Consider the following 14,101-nt stretch of genomic DNA (forward strand, 5'->3'; position numbering starts at 1 on the left):
CCTATTGTGGTGCCTGTGGCTACACGTGACTTGGAGGATTCCGAGTTACTTGATGTGGTCAGGGCTTTCAAAATTTACGTAGCCAGGACGGCTAGAGTCAGGAAAACTGACGCGCTGTTTGTCCTGTATGCATCCAACAAGATTGGTGCCCCTGCTTCAAAGCCAACTATTGCTCGCTGGATTTGTACCACGATTCAGCAAGCGCATTCTACGGCTGGTTTGCCGTTACCAAAATCGGTGAAGGCCCATTCCACTAGGAAGGTGGGCTCTTCTTAGGCGGCTGCCCGGGGGGGGTCTCGGCACTACAGCTGTGTCGAGCTGCTACTTGGTCGGGTTCAAACACTTTTGCAAAATTCTACAAGTTTGATACCCTGGCTGAGGAGGACCTCATGTTTGCTCAAACGGTGCTGCAGAGTCATCCGCACTCTCCTGCCCGTTTGGGAGCTTTGGTATAATCCCCATGGTCCTTACGGAGTCCCCAGCATCCTCTAGGACGTTAGAGAAAATAATATTTTACTTACCAGTAAATCTATTTCTCGTAGTCCGTAGAGGATGCTGGGCGCCCGTCCCAAGTGTGGACTTCTTCTGCAATACTTGTATATAGTTATTGCTTCAATAAGGGTTATGTTATAGTTGCATCGGTCTTGAACTGATGATATGTTGTTTTCATACTGTTGACTGGGTAGTTATCACAAGTTATACGGTGTGATTGGTGTGGCTGGTATGAATCTTGCCCATGGATTAACAAAATCCTTTCCTCGTACTGTCCATCTCCTCTGAGCACAGTTTCTCTAACTGAGGTCTGGAGGAGGGGCATAGAGGGAGGAGCCAGTGCACACCAGGAACTAAATTCTTTCTTAAAGTGCCCATGTCTCCTGCGGAGCCCGTCTATCCCCATGGTCCTTATGGAGTCCCCAGCATCCTCTACGGACTACGAGAAATAGATTTACCGGTAAGTAAAATCTTATTTCTCTGACGTCCTAGTGGATGCTGGGTACTCCGTAAGGACCATGGGGTATAGACGGGCTCCGCAGGAGACTGGGCACTCTTAAAAGAAAGATTAGGTACTATATCTGGTGTGCACTGGCTCCTCCCTCTATGCCCCTCCTCCAGACCTCAGTATCTGTGCCCGGCCAGAGCTGGATGCACCCTAGGGGCTCTCCTGAGCTTCCTAGAAAAGAAAGTATTTGTTAGGTTTTTTATTTTCAGTGAGATCTGCTGGCAACAGACTCACTGCTACGTGGGACTGAGGGGAGAGAAGCGAACCTACCTGCTTGCAGCTAGCTTGGGCTTCTAAGGCTACTGGACACCATTAGCTCCAGAGGGATCGAACACAGGCCCAGTCCTCGGTCGTCCGGTCCCGGAGCTGCGCCGCCGTCCCCCTTGCAGAGCCAGAAGAACGAAGAGAAGTTGAAAATCGGCGGCTGAAGACTCCGGTCTTCATTAAGGTAGCGCACAGCACTGCAGCTGTGCGCCATTGCTCCCTTAGCACACCACACACTCCGGTCACTGATGGGTGCAGGGCGCTGGGGGGGGGGGGGGCGCCCTGGGCAGCAATTAGATTACCTTACTTGGCGAAAAGCACATAATACAGTCTGATAAACTGTATATGTGCATTAACCCCCGCCATTAAAGTACATAAAAGGACAGAAGCCCGCCGCTGAGGGGGCCGGGCCTTCTTCCTCAGCACACCGGCGCCATTTTCTCTTCACAGCTCAGCTGGAAGGAAGCTCCCCAGGCTCTCCCCTGCAGTATCCTGGTACACAAAGGGAAAAAAGAGAGGGGGGGGGCACATAAATTTAGGCGCAAAACTGTGTATATAAGCTGCTATTGGGGAAAAATCACTCAGTATAGTGTACATCCCTGTATTATATAGCGCTGTGGTGTGTGCTGGCATACTCTCTCTCTGTCTCTCCAAAGGGCCTGGTGGGGGAACTGTCTTCAAATAGAGCATCCCCTGTGTGTGTGTGGTGTGTCGGTACGCGTGTGTCGACATGTCTGAGGTAAAAGGCTCCGCTAAGGAGGTGATAGAGCGGATATGTGTGTGGAAGGGTGTCTCCGTCAACAACGCCGACACCTGTTTGGATATGTGTAAGTGCTGAGGTAAAATTATTGCACAAAAGGTTAGGGAACAGAAAGGAAATCTACCCTGGTCTGTCCCTATGTCAGAGTCCTTCAGAGTCTCTCTATGCTCACTATCAAAAATAACAAAGTATCGACACGGAGTTTAACTCCTGTCGACTACGATAATGCAAAGTTACAGCCAAGAGGGCTAAAAGATATTCAATATATGATTATTGGAATAAAAGGTGATTTGCATATCACTGATGACTCATCTGTCCCTGACACGAGAGTACACATGTTAAGGGGAAGAATGCTGAGGTAAATTTCCCTCCTCTCATGAGGAAAAAGAGCGGGAATCTCCAGACAAGAGACGGCAGCTTCCCACAAGAGAATTCTCAGGCTGTATCCTTTCCCCACTAGGGCCAGGATGTGTTGAGAATCTACCCCTTGGGTGTCCTGTTTGCACTAGCTATTCTCAGGGATCCTGCAGATAGTTTGCACATTCTAGTATACTACCCAGACCGGCGATTGTGTCCGCATGGGTTTATAGCGCTGTGGCAGCGTGGACAGGTACCTTATCAGCAGAGATTGAGACCATAGTATGCATATAAATATTTTAAGATGCTGTCTTAAGTGATAGATATATAATTATAAAGCATGCCCAAAGGGACATGAGTATACTGGGTCCTACAGACAAAAGCTATGTCGATTTCTGCTTGACGTGTCCTGTAGAATATACATTGGACAGATGATGCCGACTTAAGAGGCATATGGAAGGCTGAGGATTGTGTGGAGAAAGGTTCTCGGGCCTGGTCTCCACAGCTATAGCTGGTAATTCTGATATTTTGCCTTATGTTCCTGCACAGCCTAGGAAAGCACGACATTATTAAATGCAGCTTTTCAAATAAAGAAACCAGAACGTCTGAGTTGCGTCCTTTCTTGTCAGAGCCGGGGGCAGAGGAAAGAAGCTGTACAACACCGCTAGTCCCCAGGAACAGAAGTCCTCCCCGGCCTCTACAAAAATCCACCGCATGTCGCTGGGGCTCCACAGGCGGAGCTAGGCCCGGTGGGGACACGCCTTCGTAAATTCAGCCACAAGTGGGTTCACTCCCTGTTAGATCCCTGGGCAATAGAAATTGTATCACAGGGATACAGGCTGGACTGTGAGAAGATGCCCCCTCACCGAGGACCCGGCGGGCTTCCCCCCAAGAGAGGGAGCCAGTGTTAACTGCAATTCGTAAATTGTATCTTCAACAGGTGAAGGAGGGGACCCTTGACCACCAACAAGAGGGTGTTATTATTCGACCATGTTATAATCCCGAAACCAGACGGTTCGGTTAGACCCATATTGAATTAAAATCCCTGAACATATACCTGAAAAGGTTCAGGTTCAAGATGAAATCGCTAAGAGCGGTCATTGCAAGCCTGAAATGAATCGGGACATAAGGGATGCATACCTTCGTGTCCCCATTTATCCACCTCATCAGACGTACCTCAGAATTGCTGTACGGGATTGTCATTACCAATTTCACCAAGGTAATGGCGGATATGATGGTGCTCCTGCGGAAGCAAGGTGTCACTATTATCACATACTTGGATGATCTCCTCATAAAAGCGAGATCAAGAGAGCAGTTGCTGGACAGCGTATCACCTTCTCTGGAAGTGAAACGGCAACACGACTGGATTCTATATATTCCGAAGTCGCAGTTGTTTCCTACAGCTCATCTGCCTCGCCTAGGCATGATCCTAGACACAGACCAGAAGAGGGTTTATCTCCCGATAGAGAGAGCTCAGGAGCTCATGACACTGGTCAGGAATCTATTGAAAACCAAAACAGGTGTCACTCGAGTCCTGGGAAGGATGATGGCATCATGCGAGGCCATCCCCTTTGGCTGGTTCCATGCAAGGACAATGGAACTTACTAGACAAGTGGTCCGGATCACATCTTCAGATACACCGGTTAATCACCCTATCCCCCAGGGCCAGGGTGTCTCTCCTGTGGTGGCTGCGGAGTGCTCACCTTCTCGAGGGCCGCAGATTCGGCATTCAGGACTGGGTCCTGGTGACCACGGATGCAAGCCTCCGAGGGTGGGGGGCAGTTACACAGGGAAGAAAATTCCAAGGTTTGTGGTCAAGCCAACAGACTTGCCTTCACATCAATATCCTGGAACTAAGGGCCATATACAACGCCCTAAGTCAAGCGGAGTTCCTGCTTCGCGACCAACCGGTTCTGATCCAGTCAGACCGCAGGGGCTCATGTAAACCGCCAGGGCGGCACAAGGAGCAGGGTGGCGAGGGTAGAAGCCACCAGAATTCTTCGCTGGGCGGAGAATCAAGTAAGCGCACTGTCAGCAGTGTTCATTCCGGGAGTGGACACGACCTCCACCCGGGAAAGTGGTGACTTCATCAGGAAGTCTTCACGCAGTTTTGCAAATTGATGGAAACTGCCTCAGGTGGACTACATGGCGTCCCACCTCAATAAAAAGATTAAAAAAAGGTTTTACGCTGGGTCAAGGGACTCTCAGGCGATAGCTGTGGTCGCACTAGTAACACCGTGGGTGTTCCAGTCGGTCTATATATTCCCTCCTCTTCCTCTCAGACTCAAGGGCTGAGAATTGTAATAAACGGAGGAGTGTGAACAATATTCTTTGCTCCGGATTGGCCAAGAAGGACTCGGTACCCGGAACTGCAAGAAATGCTCTCAGAGGACCCATGGCCTCTGCCTCTCAGTCAGGACATGTTGCAACAGGGACCCTGTCTGATCCAAGACTTACCGCGGCTGTGTTGGACGGAATGGCGGTTGAACGCCGGATCCTAGTGGAAAAGGGCATTCCGGATGCAGTTATTCCTACGCTGATAAAGGCTAGGAAAGACGTGACAGCAAGACTTTTTCACTGTATATGGCGAAAATAGGTTGCTTGGTGTGTGGCCGGGAAGGCCCTACAGAGGAATTCCAGGGGGGTCGATTCCTGCACTTCCTACAGTCAGGAGTGACTATGGGCCTAAAATTAGGATCCATAAAGGCCAAGATTTCGGCCCTATCCCTTTTTCTCTCAAAAAGAACTGGCTTCACTGCCTGAAGTTCGGACGTTGTTACAGGGGTGCTGCATATTCAGCCCCTTTTGTGCCTCCAGTGGCACCTTGGGATCTTAACGTGTGTTGGATTCCTAAAATCCCACTGGTTTGAGCCACTTAAGACCGTGGAGCTAAAATATCTCACGTGGAAAGTGGTCATGCTTTTGGCCTTGGCTTGGACTAGGCGTGTGTCAGAGTTGGCGGCTTTGTCATGTAAAAGCCCATATCTGATCTTCCATATGGAAAGGGCAGAATGGAGGACTCGTCCCCAATTTCTCCCTAAGGTGGTATCATCGTTTCATTTGAACCTACCTATTGTGGTGCCTGCGGCTACTAGGGACTTGGAGGATTCCAAGTTGCTGGACGTAGTCCGGGCCCTGAAACTTTGTTTCCAGGACGGCTAGAGTCAGAAAAACTGACTCGCTATTTATCCTGCATGCACCCAACAAGCTAGGTGCTCCTGCTTCAAAGCAGACTATTGCTCGCTGGATCTGTAGCACGATTCAGCTTGCACATTCTGCGGCTGGACTGCCGCATCCTAAATCAGTAAAAGCCCATTCCACGGGGAAGGTGGGCTCGTCTTGGGCGGCTGCCCGAGGGGTCTCGGCTTTACAACTTTGCCGAGCTGCTACTTGGTCGGGTTCAAACACTTTTGCAAAATTCTACAAGTTTGATACCCTGGCTGAGGAGGACCTTGAGTTTGCTCATTCGGTGCTGCAGAGTCATCCGCACTCTCCCGACCGTTTGGGAGCTTTGGTATAATCCCCATGGTCCTTATGGAGTACCCAGCATCCACTAGGACGTCAGAGAAAATAAGAATTTACTCACCGGTAATTCTATTTCTCGTAGTCCGTAGTGGATGCTGGGAGCCCGTCCCAAGTGCGGACTCTCTGCAATACATGTATATAATTATTGCTTAACTAAAGGGTTATTGTATGAGCCATCTGTTGAGAGAGGCTCAGTTATTGTTCATACTGTTAACTGGGTATAGTTATTACGAGTTGTACGGTGTGATTGGTGTGGCTGGTATGAGTCTTACCCTGGATTCCAAATCCTTTCCTAGTAATGTCAGCTCTTCCGGGCACAGTTTCCCTAACTGAGGTCTGGAGGAGGGGCATAGAGGGAGGAGCCAGTGCACACCAGATATAGTACCTAATCTTTCTTTTAAGAGTGCCCAGTCTCCTGCGGAGCCAGTCTATACCCCCATGGTCCTTACGGAGTACCCAGCATCCACTACGGACTACGAGAAATAGAATTACCGGTGAGTAAATTCTTATTTTTTTTCCTCTCTCTGGTTTAGTGTAACACAAAATGTGACATTTATCTCTTAATTTGAATATCTAATTAGGTAATTATGCAATGACTTGATTTACTGTCAGTGATTAAACATGGAGAGCTCGTCTAACACCATAACCGCAGTGACCAGGATGAGTCAGGCTGTGTTCTCTGGACAGTGACGTAGCTGGACCTGATTGAATAGATTGTTAATTACCTAAAGATGTGTCTTGATACAACTAGCGTCCATACGAATTATGGCAGAGGAGAATACATCTGATTTCCCGGCGGATGGGATGCCGGCGGTCATATAACCAACACCGGCATCCCGAAGCGTAGTATCCTAACACACACATACCCCACCCTACCGGGGCAGATCCTGTCAGACCATACATGTACATATAGTAGGGCAGGACTGGTCATAGCAAAGCATCACTGAACAGTGACCAGATATATGGACAGATGTCGGCACCATACAACTGAATATACCCTTCATATGACATCTGATGGTTCCTCAATAAATGTTGAACGGGAGCAATGTTCTTTATGTTCCATACCTGCTAAGTGTTCGCTGTATATATCGGCACTAACCAAATTCTGAACATGTATAGAAGTGATTGAGGGAATGGTTTATTTACCGCTGAAACCTTTTATTTTGCTTGTCGTAGGATAAGAGTGTGTCATGGAAGGAGCCTCACAGAGATTACACATCACACGGAGAGTTCCCTAGCACAGGACAGCTGCAGCACAGGTGAGTGCTCGCTGCATTCTTCTGCTTCCTGTCACTTGCAGAACTTCATTGCACATTTGCATGAATCAATCTTGTGTACCTGTCACCACATGGCTTTTTCATTGCTCAAAGCATTCACCTGTACCTGTATCAGCCCTTTGTTCCTGATTAGATTTTAAGCTCTTGTCATTAGAGCGCTCAATCCATTTGTCTCAATTTAGCTTTGCTGTTGCAGTCCTGAATTGTTGTCAGTGTATGTTTATCAATTGTTGTCAGTGTATGTTTATCAGTTGTTGTCAGTGTATGTGTCTCCTTCATCCACTAGGGGCCACTGGAGTGCAGTTACAATGGGGATATAGTAGGCAGTAATTGGGAGCTGGCACTTTAAAATTCTAACACTGTGGCTAGCTCCTCCCCTACTATGTCCCCCCTCCAAGCCAGTCTTATTTTAGTGCCTGAGGGAGCTGGTCACTTGGCTCTTCTCTGAAGATTTTTTTTATTTCTTTTTATTATTTTTTTATTCTTTCTTACACACACAGACTGGCAGTTCTGCCACTGCCAGTCTGCACCGCGGGAGGCTGCCAGCGGGGTCCCATCGCAGCTGCGTGTGGCTCGGGATGGGCCCCGGCTGAAGGAGACGCCAGCTCTCCGGAGACTGGCCGGACACCGCTGCGTGCGGCGCGTGTCGGGGCCCCTCCATCGGCAGAAGATTCTGGCAGCGGGCAGCGGTGAGTATAAGTGGCCGGACACCGCTGCGTGCGGCGCGTGTCGGGGCCACTCCATCATTCCATAGAAGTCAGCAGCGGTGAGTAAGATCCTATTATGTTCTTATTACAGATACACTTTGAAGTTGCTGACTGCGGAGAGTGGCAGGTATAGCCAAGTGGTTAGGACCGCTGACTAATACACTGTGTATGTGATTATACAGATACCGGGGTGTGTGTCATTCTGACATTGCTCACTGATGATCACAATCTATGCGCAGATTCAAAACCTGCTCTCTGCACATTGCGCTCCCCCCGCTCCCTCCACTAAAAAACAGAGGCGCCTATTCAGTTTCAAGCTCGGCGCCATTACGGAGGGGGCGGAGCATGTTCCCTACAGCGGCTTCGGCATCCCCCAGAGCAAAACGAGTTTCTGGCGTCCTTAGACATCAAGGATACAGACTTACATGTTCCCATTTGTCCTCCTCATCAGGCTTTTCTCCGGTTCGCGATACAGGACGCTCCTTTTCAGTTCCAGGCCCTTCCGTTCGGTCTCTCTTCTTCTCCCAGAGTGTTCACAAAGGTCATGGCGGTCATGATGGCCCTACTTCGTAAGCAGGGTGTGACGATTGTTCCCTATCTGGACGATCTGCTAATAAAGGCAAGCTCGGCAGAACTGTTGCTTCAGAATATCCGGATGACGCAGGACCTTCTGATTCGACGCGGGTGGATCCTGAATTTACCGAAGTCTCACTTACGCCCCTCACAACGGCTGCTGTTTCTGGGGATGATTCTCGACACAGTCCGTCAGAAGGTTTTCCTTCCTCAAGACAAGATCCTGTCTCTGCAGACACTGGTAAGGTCGGTACTTCGACACCGTCGGGTGTCAGTGTATCTGTGCATTCGCCTTCTGGGAGAGATGGTAGGAGCGTTCGAAGCTCTTCCGTACGGTCGCTTCCACTCTCGACCGTTTCAGCTGTGTCTTCTACATCAGTGGTCTGGATCTCATCTGTTCCTTCTTCAGCGGGTGATGCTATCTTCAAGGGCACGGTCATCGCTTCTCTGGTGGCTACAGTCGGCACATCTGTTGGATGGACGGCGGTTCGGAGTGTGGGATTGGACTCTCCTCACCACGGACGCAAGTCTGCGAGGCTGGGGGGCAGTGACCCTGGAACGTCGGTTTCAAGGGCGCTGGTCAATCCATGAATCCGCTCTCCCTATAAACATTCCCGAACTAAGGGGCGGTATACAACAGGCACATCACCTGCTGCGCGGTCAGAGTGCAGTCCAACAACGCCACGACGTTGGCATACATCAACCGTCAGGGCGGCACTCGCAGCAGTGCAGCGATGAGGGAGGTCACCAACATCCTTCTCTGGGCAGAGGGAGTATGCTCTGTCCTTCTCTGCGATATTCATTCCAGGAGTGGACAAATGGGAAGCCGATTATCTAAGCCGACAGGACATGCCTCCAGGAGAGTGGTCACTCCATCCCCAGGTGTTTTGGCAACTGGTCCGCCGGTGGGGAAAACCACAAATCGACCTCATGGCGTCCCACCTGAACCATCAGTTGCCTCTTTATTACTCTCGGTCGAGGGACCCGGCGGCGGCGGGCGTGGATGCCCTCACGGCTCCTTGGAATTTCCGATTCATTTACCTCTTTCCTCCCTTCCCGCTGTTGCCGCGGGTTCTACAACGCATCAGGAGAGAAAACGCTCTGGTCCTCCTGGTGGCTCCGGATTGGCCACGCAGGGTTTGGTACTCCACCCTACACCTGTTGTCAGTAGCCGAGCCTTGGCCCCTGCCACAGCGGGACGTTCTACTACAACAGGGTCTTTTTCTTTATCCAGACTTACGCAGGCTACGTTTGACAGCGTGGCTGTTGAGAAAGCCATCTTGAAAAGGAAGGGGATTCCTCGCACGGTTATACCTACTATGCTTCGGGCTGGAAAGTCAGTCACATCTTCTCACTACTACCGCATTTGGACGGCTTATGTAGCCTGGTGTGAACAGCGAGAATTTTCTCCTTCCGTGTTTCGCTTAGCCCGCCTTCTAAGTTTTTTGCAGACAGGTTTTTCGGCAGGCTTAAGACTGGGTTCACTAAAGGTGCAGGTCTCTGCTCTTTAGGTTTTCTTCCAGAAAAAAGTTAGCTTTGCTGCCGGAATTTCAGACTTTCCTTCAGGGAGTTCTTCGAATACAGCCTCCCTTCCGCCCTCCGACAGCGCCATGGGACCTCAATCTGGTCCTCTCTTTTCTCTGACGTCCTAGTGGATGCTGGGGACTCCGTCAGGACCATGAAGAATAGCGGCTCCGCAGGAGACAGGGCACAAAATTTAAAAGTTTGACCACTAGGTGGTGTGTACTGGCTCCTCCCCCTATGACCCTCCTCCAAGCCTCAGTTAGGTTTTTGTGCCCGTCCGAGCAGGGTGCAATCTAGGTGGCTCTCATAAAGAGCTGCTTAGAGTAAAAGTTTTGATAGTTTTATTATTTTCAGTGAGTCCTGCTGGCAACAGGCTCACTGCAACGAGAGACCTAGGGGAGAAGAAGTGAACTCACCTGCGTGCAGGATGGATTTGCTTCTTAGGCTACTGGACACTAGCTCCAGAGGGACGATCACAGGTACAGCCTGGATGGGTCACCGGAGCCGCGCCGCCGACCCCCTTGCAGATGCCGAAGTAAGAAGAGGTCCAGAAACCGGCGGCTGAAGGCTTTTCAGTCTTCATGAGGTAGCGCACAGCACTGCAGCTGTGCGCCATTGCGCTCAGGCACACTTCACACCGGCGGTCACTGAGGGTGCAGGGCGCTGGGGGGGGCGCCCTGGGCAGCAATGTTAATACCTTTCTGGCTAAAAAGAATACATCACATATAGTCCATGAGGCTATATGGATGTATTTCACCCCTGCCAGGTCTCAGAAAAACCGGGAGAAGAGCCCGCCGGAATAGGGGGCGGGGCCTATCTCCTCAGCACACAGCGCCATTTTCCTACACAGCTCCGCTGCTAGGAAGGCTCCCAGGCTCTCCCCTGCACTGCACTACAGAAACGGGGTAAAAAACAGAGAGGGGGGGCATTTTTTGGCGATATTATATATATTTAAGCAGCTCTAAGGAAACAACACTTATATAAGGTTGTTCCTATATAATTATAGCGCTTTGGTGTGTGCTGGCAAACTCTCCCTCTGTCTCCCCAAAGGGCTAGTGGGGTCCTGTCTTCTATCAGAGCATTCCCTGTGTGTCTGCTGTGTGTCGGTACGTGTGTGTCGACATGTATGAGGACGATGTTGGTGTGGAGGCGGAGCAATTGCCGGTAATGGTGATGTCACCCCCTAGGGAGTCGACACCGGAATGGATGGTTTTGTTTATGGAATTACGTGATAATGTCAGCACGCTGCAAAAGTCGGTTGACGACATGAGACGACCGGCAAACCAGTTAGTACCTGTACAGGCGTCTCAAACACCGTCAGGGGCTGTAAAACGCCCTTTGCCTCAGTCGGTCGACACAGACCCAGACACGGACACCGAATCTAGTGTCGACGGTGAAGAAACGAACGTATTTTCCAGTAGGGCCACACGTTATATGATCACGGCAATGAAGGAGGCTTTGCATATCTCTGATACTGCAAGTACCACAAAAAGGGGTATTATGTGGGGTCTGAAAAAACTACCTGTAGTTTTTCCTGAATCAGAGGAATTGAATGACGTGTGTGATGAAGCGTGGGTTACCCCTGATAAAAAACTGCTAATTTCAAAGAAGTTATTGGCGTTATACCCTTTCCCGCCAGAGTTAGGGCGCGCTGGGAAACACCCCCTACGGTGGACAAGGCGCTCACACGTTTATCCAAACAAGTGGCGTTACCGTCTCCTGATACGGCCGCCCTCAAGGATCCAGCTGATAGGAGGCTGGAAAATACTCTAAAAAGTATATCCACACATACTGGTGTTATACTGCGACCAGCAATCGCCTCAGCCTGGATGTGCAGTGCTGGGGTGGCTTGGTCGGATTCCCTGACTGAAAATATTGATACCCTGGATAGGGACAGTATTTTATTGACTATAGAGCAATTAAAGGATGCTTTTCTTTATATGCGAGATGCACAGAGGGATATCTGCACTCTGGCATCAAGAGTAAGTGCGATGTCCATATCTGCCAGAAGAAGTCTATGGACACGACAGTGGTCAGGCGATGCGGATTCCAAACGGCATATGGAAGTATTGCCGTATAAAGGGGAGGAATTATTTGGGGTCGGTCTATCGGATTTGGTAGCCACGGCAACAGCCGGGAAGTCCACCTTTTTACCTCAAGTCCCCTCCCAGCAGAAAAAGACGCAGTCTTTTCAGCCGCAGTCCTTTCGTTCCTATAAGAACAAGCGAGCAAAAGGACATTCATATTTGCCCCGAGGCAAAGGAAAGGGTAAGAGACTGCAGCAAGCAGCCCCTTCCCAGGAGCAGAAGTCCTCCCCGGCTTCTGCAAAGGCCTCAGCATGACGCTGGGACCTTACAAGCGGACTCAGGGGCGGTGGGGGGTCGCCTCAAGAATTTCAGCGCACAGTGGGCTCACTCGCAGGTGGACCCCTGGATCCTGCAGGTAGTATCTCAGGGTTACAGGTTGGAATTCGAGAAGTCTCCCCCTCGCCGGTTCCTAAAATCTGCTTTGCCAACGTCTCCCTCAGACAGGGCGACGGTATTGGAAGCCATTCACAAGCTGTATTCTCAGCAGGTGATAATCAAGGTACCCCTTCTACAACAGGGAAAGGGGTATTACTCCACGCTATTTGTGGTACCGAAGCCGGACGGCTCGGTAAGACCTATTCTAAATCTGAAATCTCTGAACCTGTACATACAAAAATTCAAGTTCAAGATGGAGTCACTCAGAGCAGTGATAGCAAATCTGGAAGAAGGGGATTTTATGGTGTCCTTGGACATCAAGGATGCTTACCTTCATGTCCCAATTTGCCCTTCACACCAAGGGTACCTCAGGTTCGTGGTACAAAACTGTCATTATCAGTTTCAGACGCTGCCGTTTGGATTGTCCACGGCACCCAGGGTCTTTACCAAGGTAATGGCCGAAATGATGATCCTTCTTCGAAGAGAAGGCGTATTAATTATCCCTTACTTGGACGATCTCCTGATAAGGGCAAGATCCAGAGAACAGCTGGAGGTCGGAGTAGCACTAACTCAAGTAGTGCTCCAACAGCGCGGGTGGATTCTGAATTTTCCAAAATCCCAACTGATCCCGACGACACGTCTGCTGTTCCTAGGGATGATTCTGGACACTGTTCAGAAAAAGGTATTTCTTCCGGAGGAGAAAGCCAGGGAGTTATCCGAACTCGTCAGGAACCTCCTAAAACCAGGGACAGTGTCTGTGCATCAATGCACAAGAGTCCTGGGAAAAATGGTGGCTTCTTACGAAGCGATTCCATTCGGCAGATTCCATGCACGTATTTTTCAGTGGGATCTGCTAGACAAATGGTCCGGATCGCATCTGCAGATGCATCAGCGGATAAAATTGTCGACAAGGACAAGGGTCTCTCTGCTATGGTGGTTGCAGAGTGCTCATCTGTTAGAGGGCCGCAGATTCGGCATACAGAACTGGGTCCTAGTGACCACGGATGCCAGCCTGAGAGGCTGGGGAGCGGTCACACAAGGAAGAAACTTCCAGGGCGTGTGGTCAAGCCTGGAAACGTCTCTTCACATAAATATACTGGAACTAAGAGCAATCTACAATGCTCTAAGCCTGGCAAAACCTCTGCTTCAGGGTCAGCCGGTGTTGATCCTGTCGGACAACATCACGGCAGTCGCCCACGTAAACAGACAGGGCGGCACAAGAAGCAGGAGGGCAATGGCAGAAGCTATGTTGGGGGAAGAGAGATGCAGATGCACACTCTTTGCACTAAGAACACTGATAATAAAAATAATTTCAATAAACCCTCACAATTAACATGGGGTATAATTGAAGTTCTTAGCACACATTTGCGCAAATATGTGGGCCCATGTACCGCGGCCAGGTGACTTCATCACATGGGTCCCTAACATCCCTAATATTATCACATTCTATAAATTTATACAGGACTTACCTCTAAATAGGGCCTTATCAATGTGTGATAGCACCTCTTGATATCTTCAGTAACAGGACGTGCAATCCAGGTCCCCCCCTTTTTTCCACTATATTTGTGTATATATTGTACACTGGAAGGCAAGGCTTCCTTCCTCTGGATTGGCACTCCTCCCATTCACCCTCAGGTGTTTTAATTAGCTGG

General features: G+C 49.9%; 1 protein-coding gene across 3 annotated transcripts in view; it reads left to right on the forward strand.

The window, feature by feature from the left end:
- The window catches only part of SPATA6 (spermatogenesis associated 6), a 290,370-nt gene that overhangs the window by 266,950 nt on the left and 9,319 nt on the right, over window positions 1-14,101 (forward strand). For all 3 annotated transcript variants that reach the window (XM_063939577.1, XM_063939578.1, XM_063939576.1), the window contains one exon: window positions 7,083-7,165. In XM_063939577.1, the coding sequence (XP_063795647.1) occupies window positions 7,083-7,165 (83 nt within the window). The remainder of the gene's footprint in view (window positions 1-7,082; window positions 7,166-14,101) is intronic.

Source organism: Pseudophryne corroboree, chromosome 9 (genome assembly GCF_028390025.1).
Source record: "Pseudophryne corroboree isolate aPseCor3 chromosome 9, aPseCor3.hap2, whole genome shotgun sequence".
Taxonomy (NCBI): Eukaryota; Metazoa; Chordata; class Amphibia; order Anura; family Myobatrachidae; genus Pseudophryne; species Pseudophryne corroboree.